We start from the raw sequence: 27,422 nt of genomic DNA on the forward strand, positions 1-27,422 counted from the left end.
TAATTAGCACACTTGCCTGATTGTTTCCAAATACTCTGGGTTTTACTGAACTATTTTTTTTTTTTTTGGAACATAGGTTTCCTGGTGTAGTACAAACAATATGAGTTATCAGTACCTTTGTAGTTACAGCTTTTTATTGATATAATTTTACCTACCAAATACACAGTGAATAAAACATTAACTACTTCTAATCAAGAAATTCTTATGAATTGTGTTGAAATTAATTGGCTAAAGTGTCACTATCAGAGGTCTTGGATGATTAGAGGAAAACCGAGGACCTTTGCTAGAACTTAGAGTTCACAAATATTGCAATTAGATTGTGCTGCATACTGAAAACAACTTTACAAATGCTGAATTCTTGTAACATCTTTATTAACTTTATTTTTGTTGCTACCAAGACAGAGAAAAGACAGATATTAGGCAATTCCTATATTTTGTATTTGACAGCTCTTACAGTGGTTCAGAGAACATATTTTCCCTTAAAGAAGAATAGGTGCATCTGCTCCAAGAATTAAAAAAAAAATCACTTTTCCAGTAGCTATAAGAAACACATTTAAAAATAACTTTATCTAAATGTTTTGATTTGTGATTTGTATTTTTAAGTAATTCAACAATATTTACCAATAGAATTTTATTTTAACAAAGTTCATCGATGGAGATCATGTGAAGTTATTGCTACTTGGTCATGAGAAGCAAATCATTATGGTTTTCTTATTCAAATTAAATGCTGCATCATGTTTCATATGAGGATAAAATTATATTATTTTGTAAACTAAATACTCGACATTTACCTCTTATCAATCTCAATACATTTCTTCAATGCAAATTTTATAAATTGTCGGGTTTTTTATTAACATTTAAAAATTTTAGCTAATGTTTAATTATGCCAAAAAACTGATTTTAATCTTACTTCTCAAATAAGCCTTATTATCTGATTTGATTTTGAAGTGAAATGCTCTGAAGCTTTGTTTTATCATCTTTAAGATGACAAGCTTCAACTTAATTTATGAAAACTCATACTTTTTAAAAAAATAAGTATTATACTGAGACATTTGAGTCAGCTCAGTAATGAGGGTGTGGAGCATATTGAGGTGGGTTACGAGCTCTCTGGTCTGCAGTAAGGAGTGGACAAGATAGGCTCAAGTGCCACCCTTGACCAGGGTTAGGGTTAGCCTCACTCAAGCTCAGAAGACTAGTGCTCTGGCTCTGTCCAGTCATTTCATGCTACAAGATTTTTTTCCTGTTTTTATTTGACTCCCTATATACAAAATGCAAATATCATACAGATTGTATGTAAGTATGAAGATGTTGGAACTTACCATGTATTATAATGTAAACTTGGGCAATAAAAAGCAATAAAGTGTTTTTTTAAGCACGGTGCAGGAGATATGTAAGAAAACAGATCTCCTATCAGCAGAAAATGACTTGTCTTAAATCATGCTTGTGAAATGCACTGATAATTCTATAATGCACTATGACAGAAATACTTTCTATCATTTCATTTTATCCTGTTCTCACTAAAAATATAGGCAAATGAAATAATAAGCAACAACACAGGACTGAAAAATAATATGAAATAGTGTGTGGACACTTAAATTATGTTTTATAAAAATATTGGTTTCTTTTATCCTTGTTGACAGGATCTTGGTATTAAATAGCTAAAGATGACATGATAGATATTGATAGGTTTCCCAGCTTCGTATACTGTGCATCATTCGTATTGCTTTTCCTAACCAATTTTCTTATTTATACTTCACTTTTCTACTTTACCTGCTTATTGAAATTTTCATGTATCCAATCAAGGTAATAGCAAACACCATTATTTCTTCAGGATTTTTATCTCATGGTGGTTTGTTTTAAGAATTCATTCTAGGTTTTATTGATTCTTCAGACAGGATCTGATGGAGAACATGTTATTGTGGAATTAAGCTATTATTTCATTTTAGTTCATTTTCTGCCTATAATTTAACAGGTGATAAATACTGAGTAAAACATTTTATGATGAATAGCCTTTGTGTTTAGAAAATAGTGAAGACATTCATGGAATGAATGTCAATTTGTTCACTTAGGATGAGAGTACTTGGAACACCGAATAACTGTACAAGAACAGGCAGTTAGAGTTGTCCTGTTTCTTAGTCTGTTCATTTTAGTTTTGGCCCTGCGATGTGATGTGAATCTTTTTTAACAATGCTATAAACTGCTTATGTGATGTTTTCTGTCTTTATCTGATATCCTGCTTTTCTTCCCTCTTCAGATGTCATTTACTTTCCACCTAAAATTCTGACAAGTGTTGGGTCTAACGTTTCTTTTCACTGCATCTATAAAAACGAGCACAAGATTGTGTCCTCAAAGCAGATTGTTTGGTGGATGAATTTAGCTGAGAAAATTCCTCAAAGCCAGTATACCGTTGTGAATGATCGTGTCAGCAAAGTTACTTTTCCCAATGTGAATGCAACCACACCTCGAGGGAAGTTTACCTATGACGCAGTGTACTGCTGCCGTGAACATGAATGCCATCATCGCTATGCGGAATTATATGTGGTTGGTAAGGATACTGAGGTTTTATTTATTTTGTTCCATGAGGAAAATTTTTATGGCAGACCCTATTTTAGAGTCCTATTAAAAATGTAAGCAATGTTTTTCATTGGTGTTTTTGCTTTATATTAATATTTTAATGTGTTTTAAATAGATGTCAATATCAATATATCATGTGAAACTGATGGGTACTTAACTAAAATGACTTGCAGATGGTCAGCCAATACGATCCAATCACTTGTGGGAAGTACCTTGCAGTTGAGGTACCATAGGTATGTGTTATTTTTGTTGTTCTTTATTTCTGTGGGTATAGTGAGTTAACCATTTTCTTTCTATCTTTTTTCTTTTAAGATTTATTTATTTATCTGAAAGGCAGAGTTAGAGAGAGGCAGAGGCAGAGGCAGAGAGAGAGAGACGCTCCATATGCTGGTCCACTCCCCAAATGGATGCAATGGCTGGGGCTGTGCCAGGCTGAAGCCAGGAGCCTCACTAGGGTCCCCCATATGGGTGCAGGGGCCCAAGCACTTGAGCTGTCTTCTACTGCTCTTCTCAGGCACATTAGCAGGGAGCTGGATCGGAAGTGGAGCAGCCAGGACAGGAACCAGCACCCTCGTGGGATGCTGGGCAGGGGGCCTTACCTGTTATGTCACAATCTCAGCCCTGTTTATTTATTCTTAAAATCTTAATTTTCAACTTGAAAAACAAATCACCTTCCTCAAATACTATATTCTGAATTCTACCCCTAACACTACAGTCTATTCTTCAGAAATAGAAAACTGAAGCAATCTGCCTGCCTTGAAAGGCAACAGTAGCTCCTCAGGCTACTGGATGAGAGCATTTTTAAATCAAGGGCATATTCCTGCTATGCTCTTTACTTGTTTAGCCTGTCTTCACATTGTTCTTGTGGTGGTCTCCCATGTAGGAAGGTGTCAGTGGAAGGTGAATGTCAGTCCACTGTGTCAGTTATCTTACCAACATTTACAGAATAACCGTGAGAGAAGCTGTGTAGACTTGGTTGAGTTTCTTAACCTCACTAAGCATCAACATTCTGTGTGTAAACTGGAGAGAATGATAGGACATACAGGGTTTCTGTGAGAACTGGGTGTCTTTCATTTACTATGAAGAAATGGTATAATCTCTCCTCGTAAACGTTCAGTGCATGGTCATTGCTGTCCTGATCGCATGGATGCTGACCTTTCTCTACCCAAGGAGATTCCCTCATGCCTCATTTTCATTTCTCCCCATTCACACACACGTAAGCAGCCATGATTGTAATATTGAGGAAATAAGAAAGAAAAGTGTTAGAAAAAATTAGCAAATGAGAGAAGGCACATTTTTCCTCTCTCTGTTACCTCCTTACTCCCGTTCCTAAGGGAAAGAGTGTCTGCTACATTAGCCCTTAAATACCAGATTCTGAGCAAATAGTCACAGAAGAGCTGTTTCGCAGAAGAGGAGGAATGCTTTGTACGTTCTGAGGTGGAGTGTTGATTTGGACTCCTTTAGAAAATATTTTTAAAAACTTTTCTTCTCAGTATATTGGGCTATATGTTTCACACACATATCAAGGATTGGAATTATTTCAAGCATATTAATTTGAACTTGAAAACAGGAGTGCACCATTAATTGAGCTATAATTATTGTCAGTTACATTTTCAGTGTGTGGTGGAATCTAAGTCCCTACTTAACGGTGTGAAGAATTTGCCTTCCTTCCATGCCAGGAATGCTCTGATACCTTTGGCTATACTTCTAAAATTATATTATCAATATATACTAACAGTTTGACTTTCAAACTATTGTAGGTTCTATCTCTAATTAATTCATTATCTCCGTGATAGGACACTTAGTGTCTAATGGAATGTTTAATAAGTTACTATCTGTTTCTATGGAAAGACATAAAATCTGGATATAGCTGGGAATTCAAGTGAACCAGCAGACGGAAGACCTTTCTCTCTCTCTCTCCTTCTCATTGTCTGTAACTCTACCTCTCAAATAAATAAAATCTTTTTTTTTTTTTTTTTTGACAGGCAGAGTGGACAGTGAGAGAGAGAGACAGAGAGAAAGGTCTTCCTTTGCCGTTGGTTCACCCTCCAATGGCCGCCGCGGTAGCGCGCTGCGGCCGGCGCACCGCGCTGTTCCGATGGCAGGAGCCAGGTGCTTATCCTGGTCTCCCATGGGGTGCAGAGCCCAAACACTTGGGCCATCCTCCACTGCACTCCCTGGCCACAGCAGAGAGCTGGCCTGGAAGAGGGGCAACCGGGACAGGATCGGTGCCCCGACCGGGACTAGAACCCGGTGTGCCGGCGCCGCAAGGCGGAGGATTAGCCTGTTGAGCCACGGCGCCGGCCTTTTTTTTTTTTTTAAAAGACTACCTTTCTAGTCAGGACATCTCTTTCGAGATGGAGCAAAAAAGTCTCTATTTTAAATGAAAAAAAAAAAAAATCAGTATTCTCCAACATTGTTTTTAGCCATGTTGTATATTAATTGACTACTTTTGTTTCTCTCAAGGAGCAGCCTTTATTGTTCTGATATTCCATCTATTCATCCCATATCTGAACCCAAAGAGTGCCATTTGCAGAGGGATGGTTTTTATGAGTGCATTTTCCAGCCAATCTTCCTATTATCTGGTTACACAATGTGGATTAGGGTCAACCACTCGTTAGGTTCACTTGACTCTCCACCAACATGTGTCCTTCCTGATTCTGTAGGTATGTGAAACTGTGTTGTGTGTCTTCATTTTTATCAGCAGATTTGGGTGCAGATTGAGGATTATTTAAAAATGTATTTTGCCATTTTCTGATCACGCTAGATTTTGAAAAAAAAAAGTGTTCCAGTTTACAATGGAATTAAGATGATAATCAGTCTGAGAAAGTTGTACAGTTTTGAGTTCATTTTAAATTATCAATAGCATACTTTTTCAGCAATTGGAGTACTTTTAAGATGTTACTTGATGAATAAACATGAGTCACTGTGAACTAAATTTAATATTGTTTTTATAAATAATGCACTATTATATGTGTTCTTCTTCCAGTGGACTTAGGAAAACATTTGATATTTTCAAAAATCATCTGGTAATATCTCAAAATCTAAACTGATTTTTTAAAAAAAGATTTTTATATATTTATTTGTTTACTTGAAAGACAGAGTTACAGAGAGAGAGAGGGAGAGGCAGAAAAAGAGAGACATTTTCCATCCACTGGTTCACTCCTCAAATGGCCTCAGGGGCCAGGGCTGAACCAGGCCAAAGCCAGGAGCTTCTTCTGGGTCTCCCATTTCGGTGGCAGGGGCCCAAGCACTTGGGCCATCCTCTTATGCTTTCCAAGGCCATTAGGAGTGAGCTGGATCAGAAGTGGAGCAGCTGGAACATGAACTGGGGCCCATATGGGACCCTGGTGTCACAGGCAGTGGCTTAACACACCATGCTGCAATGCAGGCCCCTACACTGGATATTCTAAGTGTAATCTGAGTGGTCATAACTGAAGGCTTTAATTGATGTGACTGGATTGGAAGCAGAAGGAATCGAAAAAACTAAAGTGAAGTGGAAAGAATAGGTAAGAATGATGACATTCATCATGCTATTTAAAACATTCTTTTCAAAGATACTTTTTAAAGGATCAAGAAAGCTCTAATATCATTGTGAAATCTTAGAGATATGACCCACTAATGATTGTGCACTAGGAAGGAAAGAGTATGGTGCTAGGTACTGTTAGGAAATTCTGACAAAAATAAATGTTATTGTTTTTTCAGTTAGTTCACATTTGAATTAAAACCTACGTTTTCTAAAATATAGGATAAAGTTGCTTAATTGATCCAATGTGAGCAGATCATTTCTACAGCCTTGTTCCCAGGAGAACAGTTTTTTCTAGTTGATGAGGAGCTACTTAAAATGTTAACAGCTGGTTTAACCAGTTGACGATGTGTCCTCTGCAGAGGAATGCTCACTTGGTGCAGAGAATCCAGGCAGGACTATGGAGTTCAGCACTGTGACATTGACACTGAGTCGGGATGAGGTCCTGCATGCCAGAGGCTCCCTGCTGTGCCCAGGCTCTGAGTTGTAAATATGTTGAGTTTCTGTGTTGCCTTTTACTATTAGAAACGGCTCTCCAAGTAAACTATTAAGAATTTGAGGACCCTTTGTGTAGGGGACAGAAGCCTAAACTAATGTTTTGACTTTAGTTCTGAGATCAGTAACATAAATGAGGGATAAGAAAAGAAGAAAGATGGGGGCCCATATTGTGGTATAGCTGGTAAAGCCACTGCCTGTGACACCAGCATCCCATATGGGTACCTGTTTAAATCCTGGCTGGCTCTACTTCCCATCCAGCTCCCTGTTAATGTGCCTAGGAAAGCAGCTGGAGATGGCCCAATTTATTGGGCCCCTGCACCCATGTGGGAGACCCAGAAGAAGTTTTTAGCTTCTGGCTTTGGCCTGGCCCAGCCAGGTTGTTGCAGCCATTTGAGGAGTGAACCAGCTGATGGAAGATCAATGTCTGTGTGTGTGTCTCTCCTCTCCCTCTGCCTTTCGAATAGATAAGTAAATCTTGGTTAAAACAAAGAAAAAAGAAGAAAGATGACTCTTTTCTTTGCATTTCTGTGGTTTTTCCATTATACCTTTTGTTTGAGTGTGTAATTACTTATGGATGTATAAAAGTAATTATTTTTAATAAATCATTTGCTATTCAGATCATTTTTATCTCTGTATCTGCCCATTAAAGGCTTGTTTTCCTCAGAGTGTAAAAAAAATCAAGGTTTTATGCTGAGACACTATCTCTGACTTTGACCAAAAAAACTCAATGATAGCAAAAGAGTTTGAAATTCATACATGTGAAAATTGATGCAGTGGATTTTTTTTCTTTTATTTACAGCTCTGGATAGAAAATGTTTCCTATTGATATTTATTATGTATTCAGTATGATAGCTTCTGCATGTAAAAGCCAGTGTCTCAATTTCCAATCAGGAATGACTTAATTTGCAGAGTCACATGGGCAGTGTACTGATTTTTTTCTATTAACCTCTTTTTTTGAAAAATAGAGATAGTCCTTTTCTTATGTATCGCAAAAGTTTTAGGGGTTCAAATAAGAGACTGAATGAGAAAGTTTTCAAAAATAGATACTGCTTTATAAATAATAAGTTATAAAAATAAAGCAATGCATTTGAGCATGTTGCTGTTTGGTATAATAGTGTTTTTCAAATTTCTAGTGAAACCGATGCCTCCATCCATTGTAAAAGCAGAAATCACTGTAAACATTGGCTTACTGAAGCTATCTTGGGAAAAGCCAGTCTTTCCAGAGAATAATCTTCAGTTCCAGATCCGCTATGGCTTAAGTGGAAATGAAAAACAATGGAAGGTATCTTTTACTTAGAGAGTTCTTCAACTTGCCTCATGAAATGCTATTTCTTGTATGTTTAAGATTTTTAATGATTATTTCAGGGATACCCTTCTGTATTCTATAGCTATTTTCATTAAGCAGTTTAAACAAAGTGTAGCCCTTTTAAAGAGCAAAAATTTCCCAAGATGTGTGTCCCAGATATTTGCTCCCATAAAGTTTTCCTTGAAATAAAGAGCAAGCTGCATTGTTGTGTCATCCTAGTGTAGAGTCACAGTATATATATATATATATATATATATATATATATATAGAGAGAGAGAGAGAGAGAGAGAGAGAGAGAGAGAGACAGGCAGAGTTAGAGAGAGAGAGAGAAAAGTCTTCCTTCCATTTGTTCACCCCCCAAATGGCTGCCATGGCCGGCGCGTTGCGCCGATCCGGAGCCAGGAGCCTGGTGCTTCCTCCTGGTCTCCCATGTGGGTGCAGGGCCCAAGCACTTGGGCCATCCTCCACTGCCTTCCCGGGCCACAGCAGAGAACTGGACTGGAAAAGGAGCAACCAGGACAGAGTCCAGCGCTCCAGATGGGACTAGAACCTGGGGTGCCGGCGCCGCAGGTGAAGGATTAGCCAAGTGAGCCACGGTGCTGGCTGAGTCACAGTATATTAAAGTTTTGGAGAAGTTTCTACATTGAAAAAACTTTCATAACTGTTTTACCCAGGTTCCCTAGACCCATTTTTCCAAGGAATCTTTTTCCTCTAACGTCTTTTGACATCCATCAATATACGTAGGCTCAGTGGGCTGTATTTTGGAAGAAGCTGCATTAGTTAAACATCTGGAATCAAAGTCATGGTGACAAGTATGCACATCGTGGCTTCCCATGATGGCTCTGTGACAGCAGCCTACAAAGACTTGCAAGTGTCAGGAACCCTAACTATGCCATTAGATCACAGCAGTTATAACTGAAATGAATACAATGATATGCCTGCTTTTTGAAGGAAACAAAATACCAGAGATTCTCCACAGTGTGTTCTAACTACTGAGTTAACATTCTTAAAGGTCGTTGTAGACGAAGATAAGTAGTGGTGTCAGAGAATGAGGTTGTAAGTGAACCAGTCCAAAGTCTCATTGCCATCAGGAAGGTAATGACACAATGAATAAGAAAATGCTTAACTTGAAAGGACTCACAATCCAAACCTGATACAACTATTTCTGAAGGTAGAAAACACAACATCAGTTCCCTCTTGGTTATAGGGAACTGTTCAAGTATAAGATTAAATGCATGGGGCCAGCGCTGTGGAGTAGTGGGGAAAGCCACTGACTGCAGTGCTGGCATCCCATATGAGTGCGGGTTCAAATCCCGGTTGTTCCATTTCCAACCCAGCTCTCTGCTATGACCTGGGAAAGCAATAGAGGATGGCCCAAGTGCTTGGGCCCCTGTACCCACATGGGAGACCTGGAGGAAGCTCCTGGCTTCTGGCTTCAGATCGGCTCAGCTCCAGCTGTTGTGGTCATTTGGGGAGTGAACCAGTGGGTGGAAGACTTCTCTCTCTCTCTCTTTCTGCCTCTGCCTCTGCCTCTCTGTAACTCTGCCTTTCAAATAAATAATATATTAAAAAAAAAGATTAAATGCACATCAGGACCCTTTAGATACTTGTATGTAGTAGCCGTGAGTTTAATGCTTTGGCTTATTTTACAGGTGTATGAGGTACATGATGCAAAATCAAAGTCTGCCAATCTGTCAGTACCAGACCTGTGTGCCGTCTATGCCGCTCAGGTGCGCTGCAAGAGGTTAGATGGACTAGGATATTGGAGTAATTGGAGCAAGCCAGCCTACACTGTTGTCAAGGATGTGAAAGGTCAGCAGAGATTTCACAGCTGTGTCTTGAAAGTGCATACAGATATGTTTTATATTTGGCTGGAAAATATTTCTTCTAAAAAGACATTAACAGTTGGCCTCCTTGTCAATTTTGCAGTTCCTATGAGAGGACCTGAATTTTGGAGAATAATTGATGGAGATGTTACTAAAAAGGAGAGAAATGTCACCTTACTGTGGAAGGTATTCTTGCTTCTTATATTATTCTTAAGTTTTACTTTCATGCTCTTAAAAGATAATCCTGTCATTATTAATCTCCAGAACACTCTGCAATCCTATGTTTTCATTTCATTTTTGAGATGTAATAGCAGACAGCTAAGAGTAGGGCATCTGGAGCTTTGGCATGGAATTAGGAGATAATAATTCCTTCTCAATGTACTATAGTTATGTCAGCACTGTTTTGGAAAAGTTATTTAGAATTGTTGAGCCTCAATTTTGTCAGCTATATAAATGTAAGCTTGGCCTAGATGGTATCTTATATTACTTTGAGTTCAAAATATTATTCATATTTAATCCTGAGCAATATAAACATGACCTTTCTTACATACCTCAAAGATATCTAAAACATAAGAGATTATTCTGTGTGTTTGATGATGTGTAACAATGACTGTTACCATAAACTCTGGGAATTCTGCCTAATAGTACTAAAAGCATTCTCTCTCCCAAATGAATTAATTTCTATCCCCAGGGAATAGATTATTGGGTCAGCAGATACCAAATTTGAGATTGATTTGGAAATAAGGCACATGAAATAAAATACCATTTATGATACCTTACATGTGAAATTTAAATGCAAAATTTTAGTTTAATTCCCGAGATTGAATGAGCACATTTGAAAATGGTTTTCTGATCTATGATTAATTCCTAAGTAAAAACTGAGGTTTATAAGAGTTTATGGAGGCCAGTAAAGCAACCTCCAGCAGCACTGGCATCCAACATGGGCACTGGTTCCCATATGGGATGCTGGCACTTCAGGCCAGGGTGTTAACCCGCTGCACCACAGCGCTGGCCCTGATAAATTGCTTTATTAAAATTAAAAAGTTTTGTTCTGTGAAATGCTATCAAGAGAGTGAAAAGAGGGGCCGGGAATGTGGCACAGTAGGTTAATCCTCCGCCTGCGCGCCCATATCCCATATGGGCGCCGGTTCTAGTCCTGGCTGTTCCTCTTCCAATCCAGCTCTCTGCTATGGCCTGAGAAAGCAGTAGAAGATGGCCCAAGTCCTTGTGCCCCTGCACCCACATGGGAGACCAGGAAGAAGCTCCTGGCTCCTGGCTTCAGGTTGGCGCAGCTCTGGCCATTGCAGCCATCTGGGGAGTGACCAACGGAAGGAAGACCTTTCTCTCTGTCTCTTCCTCTCACTGTCTGTAACTCTACCTCTCAAATAAATAAATAAAAATCTTTAAAAAAAAGAGTGAAAAGGTAAGGCATAAACTATGTGAGCATATTTTCAAAGCATGTACCTGATAACCAGATTACACAGAGAACGTAAAATTCAACAATAGGAAAGCAAATAGAAAAGTTACAGATGGGCCAACTATCTGAACAGACACCTAACCAAAGTAGATATACAGATGGAAAATATATTAAAAGATTTTCAACATCATTTTTTATAAAAGAATTTCCAATTAGCAATGGATGTGACTCCATACCTATTAGAATGGCTAACATCCAAACAGTTGACAATGCAAATTGCTAGTGAGAATGCAGGGTATAAGACCTTTTACTTACTACTGGTAGAAAAGCAAATGGTACAGCCACTTTGGAAGGCAGTGTGGTAGTCTCTTAAAGTTAATGTAACATTATGATATGTTATTGCAGCATTGCACTCTCAGGTATTTTTTCAGGTGATTTGAAAATTTACATCTATGTAAAAGCTTGTATGTGAGTGTTCAAGTAGCTTTGTTCACAATCACTGGAAACGGGAAGCAACCAAGATATCCTTCAAAAGTGAAACTCTCATGTATAATATTGAAATTGTAGGTACATAGAACCATGCATTTATTAATACTGTAGAACTTTGTAGTACAAAGAGTGAACCTTAATGTGTGTAGTTAAAAAAGTCATTGACGAGGCTAGAGGCTCCTGGGATGGAATGCAGGCTGAGACAAGGGAAAACAACTTCACCGAAGGTGGCAGGAGAAACTTTGGAAATGCCTAGAATCTTAAAATTAAGGACAAAAGAAGCTACACAAGTGCTGTATTCCAGTTGATATATATTTCATGGAATAATGGGTTAACAATTTTTATACTACTATACATGTATCTTGGAATGGAGCAATTAAGTAAATGGATAGTGAATGGTGTGACAGAAGTTCTTCACTGTTGGAGTGAGAGGTTACAAGCAAGCAAGGCAATAGTGCCAGGATGATCATGTGGTGACAGATTAGAGTTGGAGACATCGACATGAACTCATATTTAGCTTAGTACAATGCCTTCCTCCCTCCCTCCCTTCCTTCCTCCCTCTTTCCTCCCTCTCTCCTCCTTCTCTCCCCCTCTCCCTCTCTCTCCCTCTTTCCCTCTTGCCCTCTCTCCCTTTACCCCTCTCTCCCTCTCTCCCTCTCTCTCTGTTTATTTATTTTGAAAGAATCGCAGGCTGCGTGTTGGGGAGAGGGATTGAGATCCACTCGTCTACTCCCCAGATGACTGCCACAGCCAGTGCTAGGCCAGGCTGAAACCAGGAGCCAGGTGCTTCATATGTGTTTCCCACATGGGTGGCAAGGACCCAAATACTGGGACCATCTTCTGTTGCTTTTCTTAGGTGCATTAGCAAGGAGCTCAACTGTAAGTGGAACAGCCAGGACATGAACCAGCACCCATATGGGATGCTGGTGTCACAGGCTGTGGGCTTTACTCACTATGCCTCAACACCGGCCCCCAGACAATTTGTTATAGGAATACTTAGAGATATGTGTATATACAAGGCTTCTGTGATTGTAAACTAAGAGGGCCTAAAAGTAATGACACGGCTAAGTATTAAGCAGCATACACTCATAGTTTTGTTTCTAATATCATTATTTTTTAAAAGATTTATTTATTTATTTGAAGGATTACACAGAGAGAGGACAGGCAGAGAGAGAGAGAGAGAGAGAGAGAGGTATTCTACCCACTGGTTCACTCCCCAAGTGGCTGCAATGGCTGGAGCTGTGATGATCTGAAGCCAGAAGCCAGAAGCTTCTTCCTGGTCTCCCACGCGGGTGCAGGGGCCCGATTACATGGGCCATTTTCTACTGCTTTCTCAGGCCATAGCAGAGAGCTGGATTGGAAGTAGAGCATCTGGGACTCGAACCAGCACCCATATGGTATGCTGGCACTTCAGGCCTGGGCAGTAACCCACTGTGCCACAGTGCCCCTCTAATGTCATTGTTAAGAGGAAAAAGAGCTTTGGGGAGAAATGGCTAATTTTAGTGTTGGGGTGGAAACTATATCAGATGAGCCTGGAACACCTTATAGAACCAGAAGATAAAGATGTTTATCATTATTTTTACTTGATGGTTACAAAATAAGTATTTGTCTATTAAAATTGACATGGATCTTTAAATAAAATACAAAATTTGAATGGAGACGTTTCTTGCTGTGACTGCTAAAATCTTTGTCCCAGCCTACTCAGATGATTGCACATTGCGAAGGGATACATGTGCATATGTTTATTTTTCTCTGCCCTTCTTACTTGGAGATATCTCGATGGCAAACAAACAAAAGCAGTGTTGTAGTGTGAGGTATTGAGTCCAGCTTTCTCTGCCTTTCTGTGGATTGCTGGTAATGTTACCTGCAACAAGTGAAGGTGAGTGGAGAAGGAAGCTATATTGTAGAATTCTGTAAAATGGAAAATGGAATTGGACTAGATACATGCTTTATACGGGAATCTTCAGAGACTAGAATGAGTTATTTAACTGTAAGACAGAAATTCTGGGTTGCTGTATTCACTGGGGTGCTTATTAACCTTTGCAAACTCCTACCATTATAAATAATCTAAGCATGTCAGAGGAAGGGAAATGAGTGACAGATCTTGCTAGATTAATACACACGATGATGTGCATCTTCTCAGCTCCTCCTTGTTAACAGAATTTGAAGGTTCTTCCTTGTTTGCTTTTTAGATGAGAAAATTCTGCCCATCAGTGCTTTTTTTTCTAAGTAAAACATCTTAGCAGAAAAATGTCCTAATTGTATTCTTTTTTAAAAAAAAATTATTTATTTATTTGGTGGGCAAAGTTAAGAGAGAGATAGGTCTTCTATCTGCTGGTTCACTCCCCAAGTAGCCACAACTGCTGGAGTTGGGCCAATCTGAAACCAGGAACCAGGAGCTTCTTCCAGGTCTCCCATGTGGGTGGAGAAGCCCAAGGAATTGAGTCATCCTCTGCTGCTTTCTCAGGCCAGCTAGATTGGAAGTGGAGGAGCCAGGACTTAAACCAGCATCTATATGGGATACCAGCACTGGGAGCAGTGGCTTTACCTACTATTCGACAGTGCACCCCTCACGTTGTATTCTTACTTCATTATCTTCAAATGATTTATTACATTTTTAAAAAGATTTATTTATTTATTTATTTGAAAGAGTTACACACAGAGAGAAGGAAAGGCAAAGAGAGAGAGAGAGAGAGAGAGAGAGAGAGAGAGAGAGAGGTCTTCCATTAGCTGGTTCACTCCCCAATTGGCCACAATGACCAGAGCTGCGCCAATCTGAAGCCAGGAGCCAGGAGCTTCTTCCTGGTCTCCCATGCGGTGCAGGCGCCCAAGCACTTGGGCCATCATCTGCTGCTTCTACAGGCCATAGCAGAGAGCTGGACTGGAAGTGGAGCAGCCAAGACTTGAACTGGCACCCATATGGGATGCTGGCACTGCAGGTGGCAGCTTAACAAACTACACCACAGTGCTGGCCCCTTCAAATGATTTATTCTTAAGAAAAAAAAAAAAAACAAGACAGGGAAAGTCACTTTTGTGTGCTCCATAGCCACCCAGACAGCTTTGCAGAGATGGTGGTCAGAGGCAGCCTCTATCCCTTGCACTTCCCCGGTCCGTGAGCGTTTTAACAGGCTGTGTTGGCCTTGATCTGACTCCTGCCTTCTGTGCAAATGTACTCTCAGAGTTCCCTGAGTTGTTTGGGTATAAAAAGCACTGCAGCCCTGACACTAATTCATATTTGTGTTTCCTGCAGCCCCTGATTAAAAGTGACTCACTGTGCAGCGTGAGCAGATATGTGGTAAACCATTACACTTCCCACAATGGAACGTGGTCTGAAGATGTGGGAAATCACACCAGATTCACTTTTATTTGGGCAGAGCAGGTGCATACGATTACAGTTGTGGCCATCAATTCAATTGGTGCTTCGTCTTCCAATTTTAATTTAACTTTCTCATGGCCTATGAGCAAAGGTAAGAAGAGGTAGAGTAGAAATCCATTGAGGTGTAATCCATTGCCCCTTGTATTGCTTAGGCTTTGGAAACCTCTCGCACTGTCCCAGGAGCCTAAAATTATCTGAATCTGAGAGTGTATCTTTCACCCTTCCTGGTCTCTGTCTGAAAAATAGCAAAATGCATTTTTCACTGGTATGTAATGCAGTCCTTGGGGTTCCATGTGGTAAAATGTTAGTAACATGGTATTATAATAAAAGAAAATATTCTAGTAAATCTAATATATAGGCCTTTGAAGATTGTAGGTCAATGTCTCTCTCTCCCTCTCTCTCTCTCTGTATATACAAGCATATAAATATATAGAAATAAGTTCACATATATAGTATTGTATATGAAGATACTTCAGAAAGTTTACAGAAATGTGTATTATTAAAAAATTATACCAAAATTAATTTATCTGCACTTGGGCCATCCTCCACTGCCTTCCCGGGCCACAGCAGAGAGCTGGACTGGAAGAGGAGCAACCGGGACAGAATCTGGTGCCCCAACCGGGACTAGAACCCGGAGTGCTGGTGCCGCAGATGGAGGATTAGCCAAGTGAGCCACAGCGCCGGCCTGTGTGACAGATATTAATCAAATAATCTAATATTTACAAACTGAGATAAGTATCCTTGGGAAAGGAATATAATTTTAGAAAAGAAAAGAGAAAAGGATCCTGAGTTGGCATTATAGGCCAGAGAAGCCACCTTGAGGACTTGGGGTTGGACTGAGAACCTGCAGTGTGTGTGGGATGGAGCACTGGCTTTGATGAAGGATGATGAAGGAACAGCCTGAGCAGAAGTCTTCTTGATGTAGCAAAGGAAATGAAGACCAGGGTGGCTTCAGTGTGGAGAACAGAGAGAAGTGGAGAGGGAGGTTGATACTTGGTCCTTGGGGCCTTGGAGCAGTGGTAGGAATTTTACCTTCCAATGTGGAAATCACTTTGGAGGGTTTTAACTAAGATTCTCTGCAGAGAACATTGAGATGGATGGATTTGTACTGTGAAAGCATCACTCTCTCAGAGGAATTTAAAGTGAATCAGAGAGGGTGGTTAATAGGCCTGTTAAACTTTCTGAGAACACTTTGTGGATGATGTCACAAAGTTCCTTTTTTAAGATTTTTGGGTAGAATCATGTTTCTCTTCAATGTTGTATATGCCCAGGTCTCTCTGCTTATATAAACTCTCATGATACAAGAATAATCTCCATGTGTTACATTATTTGTGTAAATTGTCTGCCTTCTTGTCCTTCCCCCTCCCCCAGTAGACAGTAAGTTCCTGAGAGTAATAGTAGATTATTATTAATTTTGAATTTAAAAATAAATTTCCTTCTTTTCCCCTCAGTAAATATCGTGCAGTCACTCAGTGCTTATCCTTTAAACAGCAGTTGTGTGATTCTGTCCTGGCTACCATTGCCCAGTGACTATAACCTAATGTATTTTATTATTGAGTGGAAAAATCTTAATGAAGATAATGAAATCAAATGGCTTAGAATCCCTTCATCTGTTAAGAAGTATTCTATCCATGGTGAGTTTACGCTGCCTTAGTAAATTACTTTCATGGATTAGTGTGATACTGAACATTATTAATTCAAATAACATAGCCAGTGAGTTAAGACTGTAGAAGATACCATCATCTTAATACGTATTTTCATATCACCTACTCACAGCATTTAATTGTTTCCTTTGGTTCTTTTCACACTATTTGTTACACTTGTAATTATGTTACGTGTTTTCTCTCTGTACTTTCTGCTATTAATATTTTTAATGTACTTTAATGTTGAGTGCTTATTTTTAATTTTATTATTTGAGAGGCAGAGATATAAACATATGTAAAGAGACAGAGAGATGCGAATAGACACAGAGAGAGAAAGCTTCCATTTGCTGGGTCACTCCCTAAATGCCTTCAGCAGTCCTTGACCAGGGCCAGTGCTGGGAGCTGGGAACTCATTCCAGGTTTCCCACGTGGGTGGCAGAGGCCCAGTTACTTGAGCCATCACTGCAGCCTTCCCAGGTGCAGAAGTCAAAAGTCGGAACCAGATAGTGAACCCAGGCCACTCCAATATGGGACACAAGCATCTTAACTGACACCTTAACCACTAAATGAAATATCTGCCCTTTTGTCATTATTTTTAATGGTAATATAACATTTAGTTCCAAAATATATTTAAACTATTTATTGATTTAATATTATTTATGTTGCTTCCAGAGTTACCTTTTAAAAAGCCATTTTTAAAATGGCTTCTGTTATCTACTGCCAAATTGTATCCCTAACTGTGTGTCAACCTATAATATCATTAGCAATGAGTGGGAGTGCTGGGCTGAAGGCCTGAGGATCTAGCACCTGGTGAGCTATGGCGGTGTAATCTCGCAAAGGTAGACTAGTTATACCAAGAGGTAAGTAGAGTGCACAGGATAAGGTACTTCCTAAGTTTGTGGTAAATGGAATTAAGAGATATATTTGTTTTGGTGCAAGAAATTTTTTATTTCCATGCATGCAAGTGGTCTTCACAAAGTTCATGGAAAATATGTATTATAGAGAACTATGTGTGGGTTCAAAAAGCTTTTGCTCCAAAATAAACATCTCTTAATTCTGTATTTCCACAAACTTTTTTGAATATGAAGCACCCTCATATAAGTACATCATACAACATCTCCAAGTTTGAGTTTAGACTTAAAGTTAAGTAGGAAGCTCAGGATTGTCATGATTCTATTATATGGTACCTTTCCAAGGACTTACATCTCTGCTGCATGCCAGAGACCTAGAGGTTAGGATAAATTTATTTACAAATTATTGATAGAGAGCTGAGTTCAGTTCATTACCATTGTTGTCTGGGAGGTTACTCTTCATGCTTTTGTTTAAGCCTTGGGGATACAGAATATTGGCTTCAAAGAGATATGTCTCTTTGGGAGAAATATTTGTATATCATTAGTGTTTGTAAAAATCACCCCTGGATCAATTTTGAGCTTTGCTGCAGGGGTGACAATTGGGTGCCTGTTCTCCACCTGCATCTCCTCTGCATAGGATTTCTTAGTCGTGTTGAACGCGGAAACTAAGTAAGCTGTGATTTCTAAAAAAAGGAAATATTGCCTGCTTTTGGGATAAGGGAGAGGAGAAAGGGCATGTTGTCCTGGAAAAGGAAACGAGGGAAAGAAACAGCTTTTACGTCCTGAACCTAACCTGTCACTGTTTTATTACCTTGGAACATTGCAGTCTTCTATCCCTGGAGAAGATTCCCCAAAAAGTGTTTGGAAAATTACTGTTATTGCTAGAGAATCTGAGGTACTTAGGTTATTTTTGCAACTCCCTAGATCATCAATTCAGTTTGTATGTTTGGATATAAAGGATACTTGCTTCCTTTAAAAAAAAAAAAAGGTTCTACTCATTTATGTTATTTTAGTATAAATGAGCCTTTGCTATGTTTTTCTCCTCAGATAATTTTATCCCCATTGAGAAATATCAGTTCAGTCTTTATCCAGTATTTATGGAAGGAGTGGGAAAACCCAAGATAATTAATAGTTTCACCCAAGGTAAAACCTTCACTTTTTCTTTTTACTCTGATTTGTGTTTCCTGATTTGTTAGAGGTAGTTACCGTCAGCTTACTCTATCTGGTGGAATCCTGGATGTACCCTGTGTGGACACATCCTGGGGTATTTCAAGAGGAAATGTTTTTTCCTCCCAAAGTAAAACCGGAGAGATAGAGAAGTGAGTACGCTGGGCCTCTTGTATTTCTGATTCATCTTACCATGTTAGAGGTGGCAGCATTTTGATGGCATTATCACTCTTTAGATTTTCTTCAAATCCAAGAAAACAGCAATGAGTTTCAAGTTTCAAGGGAGAAATGTTTTCTCTGATTTGAGAATCAAATTTTAAAAACCCACTTATGCATTATTTGGCAAGTATTTATTGAGTGCTGTTCTGAGCATTGGGGATTGAAGAATAATCTCAAGTCTACCATCACGGAGCATAAATCCCATGCTGCACTGGGAGTGGTGGGCAGCAAAGAAATTAATACCATATGATGTCGGATAGAATTAAAATCACAGAAAATAAAAGTAAATTGAAAGATTGGAGTGGAACTGGGGTATCTCAGTCAGGGTGACCCTAAGTGGTCTTCCTGTGGTGGTGATATCTGAGGGATATTATGTACAAAGGCCCTGGTGAGCGAGCATCTTTGGAGGGAGGGCAGTGTGTCTGAAGTGAACACCACAGAGACTGTCAGGTGTCGGAGGATGGCTTCCCCAGAAGCAGATGCTGAGACAGAGTCATCACAATTTTACCTGGTGCCTTGACTCATGAAACTTAAAAATTATCAAATGAACAGGATTGGCAAAGCAACAGTTGTGAAAGAATGTCTTGTTGAAGTATGATAAGACTGAACAAAATTGCTATTTTGTTAATGTGATTATAGCATACTTTTATATTCCTTTTTTACTTTCATAGTTGAAGTTAATATATATTTATGATGAAATCAGAAAAAAGCCTTTTATAATTTTTGATGCAGAAATAAATTAAGATTTTATTAAGTTTCTGAGCTGTGTGGATTGTGTTTCTTTTTCAGATAATGATGAGAAACTCCAGAATGATGCTGGTCTATATGTAATTGTGCCAATAATTATTTCCTCTTCTGTCTTATTGCTTGGGACATTGTTAATATCACACCAAAGGTATTGTATTTGATGTTCAGAATCTTAATCACAGAAACCTCTAAGCATATTGAGAGCTTGACTTGAAGTTGAAGTCATGAATATTAAAAAGCATTCTAAATATTTTTTACATATTCCAAATACAATTAAGATGGCATAAAAAGGGAAGACCTGTTTTCAGAAAACAATATTTCATTTTGCTGTGACACATTAAAACTCTTAGAAAAAAATCTAATTTTAAACATATATACATTAAGGAAATAACAGGCTTATAATGGGAAATTCTGGGAATATGTGCTTGAAAGTGGCAGGAATGGCTTTCAGAGCACGGCAATTTGGGTTGAGAACTTTCAGTGGTGAAGTGGACTTTGAAAGTGGGCTCTTAGTGGTGACCTGGAGCAGTCAGTTCGTTTATGATCAGCAGGCACCCAGCTTTTTAGAAGTCAGCTGCATGGCTCCAGGCTGTCTGGTTTTTCAGCAGATGGCCTTGAATTTCCTGGCTGATTCCATGGCTGCCACATTACTGTGTGCTGAGAAGGCCAGATCAATGGGGTTACTTCACATATGCCAGATCTCTATAGAAACTTTTGTGTTCAAGCAGAAAAACTGGAAGAGGTAGCTTTAGAATTTGAATGTATCTTTTAGTCAAGTGAGTTGGTTGGAGCCATATCAAGTGTAATTCTTTCTGACACCCCCTTAATGGCCATTTATCATACGTTATTTTCTGGGAAGAACCTGTGCAAAGTGTCTAGCACAATGCCTGGCACACAATTTTCAGTAAGTGTTGGCTATTTTTATGATTATGGTGATTATGAATCTTCGTCTGCATAGAAATTTCATGGAAATCTTTATGGAATAGCATGTAAAAGTGATTCTGACCTAATTTCTATTCTGCTATTCAGTAACTGTTAATGTTTTCAATATGAGTATTTTTCTGTAATCCTGATTTTTTGGTTATCCTTTGTAGAATGAAAAAGCTGTTTTGGGAAGATGTTCCAAACCCCAAGAATTGTTCCTGGGCACAAGGACTTAATTTTCAGAAGGTCGCTTTTTAAATTTTCTTAACCCAGAATACATAATATAGCAATGTAGAAACACATGTATTCTTGAGCTTTAAACATTTTTAAATTTTAAAAGTTCTTATTTTATTCAAGTAATTTTAAATATGAGGCTATATACAATAATAACAAATATAGGAATTATAACAAATAACAATATAGGAATTTGCAATCAGGAGGAAACAAAATTCAGTAGATGGATTGCCATATGAGAGTTGACAATATATATAATTTGTGCCTCATTACATAATAAATAAATACTAGAATATTGAGTCAACTCTGATGGGTATTTGAGTGTATATATATATATATATATATTATTGGTATAAGCTGTTTTCTTTAGACAAAAGGCTGGAATCAATATACCTTTCAAAAATATTTTTTTATTTATTTGAGAGTCATGGGGGTGGGGGATAGGGCAGAGTGAGACAGCACTTTCATTCCCTGGTTCACTCCCCTAATTCCTGCAAAGACCAGGGCTGGGTCTGAGTCAGAGCTGGGAGGCAGGAAAACAACCAGCTCTCTTATGTGGATGGCAGGAAACCAATTACTTGAGCCAATGACACTGCATCCGAGGATCTGCATTAGTAGGAAGCTGGAGTCCGAAGCCAAAGCTGGGAATCAAGCCCGGGCACTCATATGTGGGACCTGGGCATCTAAACTGCTAGACTAAATGCCCACTCCCTGGAATCAATATTTTTAACTTCTGTAGTTACCTCTATTAATTCAAACCTATATGATTTTATCCTCAAATATTACAATCTGAAAAATACAGTTATTGTAATAAAGCGGATTTATGCAGGTAAACTACTTTGTGAGATAAATTAGTCAAAAATAATGATTGGTAAATATTTTTGTAATTGGATTTTTCAGACAACCTAAAGTTTAAGGAATGTTTTATTAATTCTCATGATTTCTCTTGAAACAAGACAAGGCTGGCTTTCTACTTGGGTAATTGGAAAAATAAGTTTAGTTTTCATGTCAAAATACATGATTTTTAAAACTATGATAAGGGGCTGGCGCTGTGGCTTAGTAAGTTAAGCCCCTGCCTGTGGTGCCAGCATCCTATATGGGCGCTGGTTCCTGTCCCCAACTGCTCCTCTTCAGATCTAGCTCTCTGCTTACGGCCTGGGAAAGCAGTAGAAGATAGCCCAAGTGCTTTGGGCCCCCTACACCTGCATAGGAACCTGGCTCCTGGCTTTAGATCGGCTTAGCTCTGGCCATTGCAGCCATTTGGGGGTTGTCAACCAGCAATTGGAATACCTCTGTCTCTCCCTCTGTTTCTAACTTTGTCTCTCAAGTAAATAAATAAATCTTTTAAAAAACTGTAATTATTTGGAGTTATCTTTATCATTAATCACTTGTTAAGAGTCTTCAGTGGTTTCCTTTTGCTACCAGATAAAATGCAGTCCTCTTAAGCTACTTCTCAACAAACTTCCTCTGCAATGTGTTGTTATCCTACATATCCAGTTATTTCTGTCTCTGGCTTTGGTTATGCCTTTACTAATCCTTTCCACAAAATACAGAATCTTCCTCATCACCAAAGGTCTTGCATTAGGCCCTTCTTTCTTAGAAATTTCTGCCCCATTTGAGTTTCTAGAGCATTTTATTTATTGTGGATGGTGCTCTGAGTTCTGGTACTGTGTTCTATCCTATGCAAATATTTGTGAAATTCCTTCGCTATGTGCAAGATATTAAAGTAGGGATTCATTAAACAATTACTGGAAATCATAATAAGAGCATCGATTTATTTATGTGAAAGTCACTGATACAGTCTAAGATTTTACTTCCTTTCTCAGTATCTAAGTTTCTTCTGCAAAATGAGATTAATAGTGCTTATTTTATTGAATATTTTTAGAGATTAAAAAGGATGGCACTTGTGATATAGTAAGGTTTCAGTAAATATTATTTTATATATTTAAAATATGCAAATACTTGTATTATTCTTTCATGTATGCTTCAGGTAAGAATTATTATCTCCCTTTTGTGGAAGAAAAAAACTGAAGCTGCTAGTGGTTAGGTGATCTGTTTTAGAGCTGGGATCAGTTTACCATTTGTCTGCTTTTGGATCCTGTTCCCTGTAGCAGTAGCTATCAGTTTTGTTTTGTTTTGATTCTGCCCCACAGTGAGAAGGACATTTAACTTCGCAACTTAGTACATACCTAGATATGGATGTGCAAAACATGCACAGAAGTGTTTTACTACTTTCTTGAAATGTAATAAATAGAATGTGAAAAACAATCCTATTTCATTAAAAAATTCTGGTTGCAACCCACTGCGTTGATTTCACAACATTCAAATGGCCTGTGATTTGCAGTTAGAAAAACACCATTATGCAGTTTCTCAGTGAATGAATACATAAGTGATGTTGTAGACACAGTGGACAATGCAGAAGATTGAATTGTAATCTTCTTTGAGGAGAAATAATGCCCTGTGTTCAGAGCAGGCAGCAGTGTGGATTTACACAAAACCATCCTTTTTATAGAAACCTCCGTTTGCTTGAGTCTAGCCAGCTGCATGTCTGTACACTCCTCAGCTGTGCTGTTGCTCACTAGAAGCTGTGGAATCACCTTTCGTGAAAACAGTGGCTGATTTTTTTCAATTAATCAGATACTTACTACTCTTCCTTTTCTTCCACTATGAATCCATGCAGTAACATTTCTTGTAATCATGGTGATATTTCAGGTTCATGTACTTGTATATGTCATTCATTCATTTGTTCAACAAGCATATCGTATGTAGGTCAGGCTAGGCTGTTGGTAGGTCTTAGGAGAACAGAGTTTTTAAAATTCTCCTTTCTACTTAGTGAATGGGGCAGTATGGTCAAAGAAGTGTAGCTGGGTTGAAAGTAGAATAGGAAGAATGTGTCTGTTTTTGCCTCGATAAAATAATTTGTTTCATTCATTGAGAAAGTTATTGAAAACCTGTCCCATGCCAGTCACTATGCCGTTCCCTGGGGCTATAATGATGTGAAAACCACTGCACTTTCCTGCTGTGTACAGTCTAGTGGAGAAGATAAGCATAAACCCATTTATCATGGAATTAAGGTTGCAATTTTAATCTACATGTTATAAAAGAAGGGGACCCAGTGTTCTAACTGCTTATGATGTGGGGACCTGGCGTAGTGTGTGGAGAGAGGTTGAGTGGGTGAAGTTAAGAAAGTGACATTTGGGCCGGCACCATGGCTCACTTGGCTAATCCTCTGCCTGTGGCGCTGGAACCCCAGGTTCTAGTCCTGTTGGGGCGCCGAATTCTGTCCTGGTTGCTCCTTTTCCAGTCCAGCTCTCTGCTGTAGCCCGGGAAGGCAGTGGAGGATGGCCCAAGTGCTTGGGCCCTGCACCCACATGGGAGACCAGGAGGAAGCATCTGGCTCCTGGCTTCGGATCAGCACAGCACGCTGGCCGTGGCTGCCATTTGGATGGTGAACCAATGGAAGGAAGGCCTTTCTCTCTGTCTCTTTCTCTCACTGTCTAACTCTGCCTGTCAAAAAAAAAAACAAAAAAAAACCTGACATTTGAGCCAAGGTCTGCTACATGAATAGTCACGACCTAGGCACCTGCAAATACAAAGCCATGTGCTAACGAGGACCAGAGCACATTCACAAACTAGAAGTAGAGAGACTAGGAGTCATCGAAGGTTTTTTTTTTTTTGGGGGGGGGGGATTCTAAAGTAGAAGGCTTTTGGCAAATCAGCTAAGGGCTTATGTAAATTATCTAAATTAAATTTTTTTAATTAAACTTTTATTTAATGAATATAAATTTCCAAAGTACAGCTTATGGGTTACAATGGCTTCCCCCTCCCAAAACTTCCCTCCCACCCACAACCTTCCCCTTTCCCGCTCCCTCTCCCCTTCCAATCACATCATGATTCATTTTCAATTCTCTTTATATACAGAAGATCAGTTTAGTATATATTAGGTAAAGATTTCAAAAGTTTGCCCCAATATAGCAACACAAAGTGAAAAAAAATACTGTTGGAGTACTAGTTATAGCATTAAATAAGAGTGTACAGCATATTAAAGACAGAGATCCTACATAATTTTTTTAAAATTAATTTTCTATGCCATTTCCAATTTAACACCAGGTTGTTTTTTTTTTCATTTCCAATTATCTTTATATACAGAAGATCGATTCAGTATATAATTAGTAAAGATCTCATCAGTTTGTACCCACGCAGAAACACAAAGTGTAAAAATACTGTTTCAGTACTAGTTATAGCATCACTGCACATTAGACAACACATTAAGGACAGATCTCACATGGGATGTAAGTACACAGTGACTTCTGTTGCTGACTTAACAATTTGACACTCCTGTTCATGGCGTCAGTAATCTCCCTAGGCTCTAGTCATGAGTTGCCATGGCTATGGAAGCCTTTAGAGTTCGCTGACTTTGATCTTATTCCGATAGGGTCATAGTCAAAGTGGAAGTTCTCTCCTCCCTTCAGAGAAAGGTACCTCCTTCTTTAATGGCCCCGTTCTTTCCACTGGGATCTCACTCACAGAGATCTTTCATTTAGGTCTTCTTCTTTTATTCTTTTCCATGGTATCTTGGCTTTCCATGCCTACAATACTCTCATGGGCTCTTCAGCCAGATCCAAATGCCTTGAGGGCTGATTCTGAGGCCAGAGTATTGTTTAGGACATCTGCCATTCTATGAGTCTGCTGTGTATCCCACTTCCCATGTTGGATCTTTCTCTCCCTTTTTGATTCTATCAGTTAGTATTAGCAGACACTAGTCTTGTTTGTGTGATCTCTTTGACTCTTAAACCTATCAGTGTGATCAATTGTGAACTGAAATTGATCACTTGGACTAGTGAGATGGCATTGGTACATACCACCCTGAAGGGATTGTATTGGAATCCCCTGGCACATTTCTAACTCCATCATTTGGGGAAAGTCTGATTGTGCATGTCCCAAATTGTACATCTCCTCCCTCTCTTTTTCCACTCTGAAATTTAACAGGGATCACTTTTCAGTTAAAATTTAAACACCTAAGAATAATTGTGTGTTAATTACAGAGTTCAACCACTAGTGCTAGAACAACAGCAACAACAACAACAAATACTAAAAAGGATAAAGTATTACATTGTACATCTAGAGTCAGGACAAAAGCTGATCAGGTCATTGTTTCTTATAGTGTCCATTTCACTTTAACAGGTTTCCCCTTTGGTGCTCAGTTGTCCCCGATCAGGGAAAACAAATGATATTTGTCTCTTTGGGACTGGCTTAATTCACTCAGCATGATGCTTTCCAGATCCCTCCATCTTGTTGCAAATGACTGGGTTTCATTGTTCCTTACTGCTGTATAGTATTCTATGGAGTACATGTCCCATAATTTCTTTATCCAGTCTACTGTTGATGGGCATTTGGGTTGGTTCCAGGTCTTAGCTATTGTGAATTGAGCTGCAATAAACATTAATGTGCAGATGGCTTTTTTATTAGCCAAATTAATTTCCTTTGAGTAAATTCCAAGGAGTGGGATGGCTGGGTTGTATGGTAGGGTTATGTTCAGGTTTCTGAGGAATCTCCAGACAGACTTCCATAGTGGCTTAACCAGTTTGAATTCCCACCAACAGTGGGTTAGTGTCCCTTTTTCCCCACATCCTCTCCAGCATCTGTTGTTGGTAGATTTCTGAATGTGAGCCATTCTCACAGGGGTGAGGGGAAACCTCATTGTGGTTTTGATTTGCATTTCTCTGATTGCTAGTGATCTTGAACATTTTTTCATGTGTCTATTGGCCATTTGGATTTCTTCTTTCGAAAAATGTCTATTGAGGTCCTTGGCCCATCTCTTAAGTGGGTTGTTTGTTCTGTTGTGGATTGTCTTGATTTCTTTGTAGATTCTGGTTATCAACCCTTCATCTGTACTATAGTTTGCAAATATTTTTTCCCATTCTGTCAGTTGCCTCTTCACTCTCCTGACTGTTTCTTTTGAAGTACAGAAACTTCTCAATTTGATGCAATCCCAAATGTTAATTTTGGTTTTGACTGCCTGTGCTCCTGGGGTCTTTTCCAAGAAGTCTTTGCCTTTGCCTATATCTTGCAGGGTTTCTCCAATGTTCTCTAATAATTTGATGGTTTCGGGTCATAGATTTAAGTCTTTAATCCATGTTGAGTGAATTTTTGTGTAAGGTGAAAGGTAGGGGTCTTGCTTCAGGCTTCTGCACGTGGAAATCCAATTTTCCCAGCACCATTTATTGAATAGGGCTATCCTTATTCCAGGGATTAGTTTTGGATCTTTGATCAAATATAAGTTGGCTGTAGATGTTTGGATTGATTTCTGGTGTTTCTATTCTGTTCCATTGGTCTATCCATCTGTTTCTGTACCAGTACCATGCTGTTTTGATAACAACTGCCCTGTAGTATGACCTGAAATCTGGTATTGTGATGCCTCCGGCTTTGTTTTTGTTGTACAAGATTGCTTTGGCTATTCGAGGTCTTCTGTGTCTCCATATGAATTTCAGCATCATTTTTTCCTGATCTGAGAAGAATGTCTTCGGTATCTTGATTGGTATTGCATTGAATGTATAAATTGCTTTTGGGAGATTAGACATTTTGATGATATTGATTCTTCCAATCCATGAGCATGGAAGATTTC

General features: G+C 38.9%; 1 protein-coding gene across 5 annotated transcripts in view; it reads left to right on the forward strand.

Moving 5' to 3' along the window:
- Window positions 1-27,422, forward strand: part of LEPR (leptin receptor) — a 140,309-nt gene that overhangs the window by 95,843 nt on the left and 17,044 nt on the right. For all 5 annotated transcript variants that reach the window (XM_062191488.1, XM_062191490.1, XM_062191493.1 and 2 more), the window contains 11 exons: window positions 2,255-2,545; window positions 2,690-2,807; window positions 5,041-5,240; window positions 7,732-7,880; window positions 9,557-9,716; window positions 9,834-9,916; window positions 14,887-15,103; window positions 16,464-16,646; window positions 18,554-18,649; window positions 19,682-19,787; window positions 20,734-20,809. In XM_062191488.1, coding sequence (XP_062047472.1) covers window positions 2,255-2,545; window positions 2,690-2,807; window positions 5,041-5,240; window positions 7,732-7,880; window positions 9,557-9,716; window positions 9,834-9,916; window positions 14,887-15,103; window positions 16,464-16,646; window positions 18,554-18,649; window positions 19,682-19,787; window positions 20,734-20,809 — 1,679 coding nt within the window. The remainder of the gene's footprint in view (window positions 1-2,254; window positions 2,546-2,689; window positions 2,808-5,040; window positions 5,241-7,731; window positions 7,881-9,556; window positions 9,717-9,833; window positions 9,917-14,886; window positions 15,104-16,463; window positions 16,647-18,553; window positions 18,650-19,681; window positions 19,788-20,733; window positions 20,810-27,422) is intronic.

This window comes from Lepus europaeus, chromosome 5, assembly GCF_033115175.1.
Source record: "Lepus europaeus isolate LE1 chromosome 5, mLepTim1.pri, whole genome shotgun sequence".
NCBI lineage: Eukaryota > Metazoa > Chordata > Mammalia > Lagomorpha > Leporidae > Lepus > Lepus europaeus.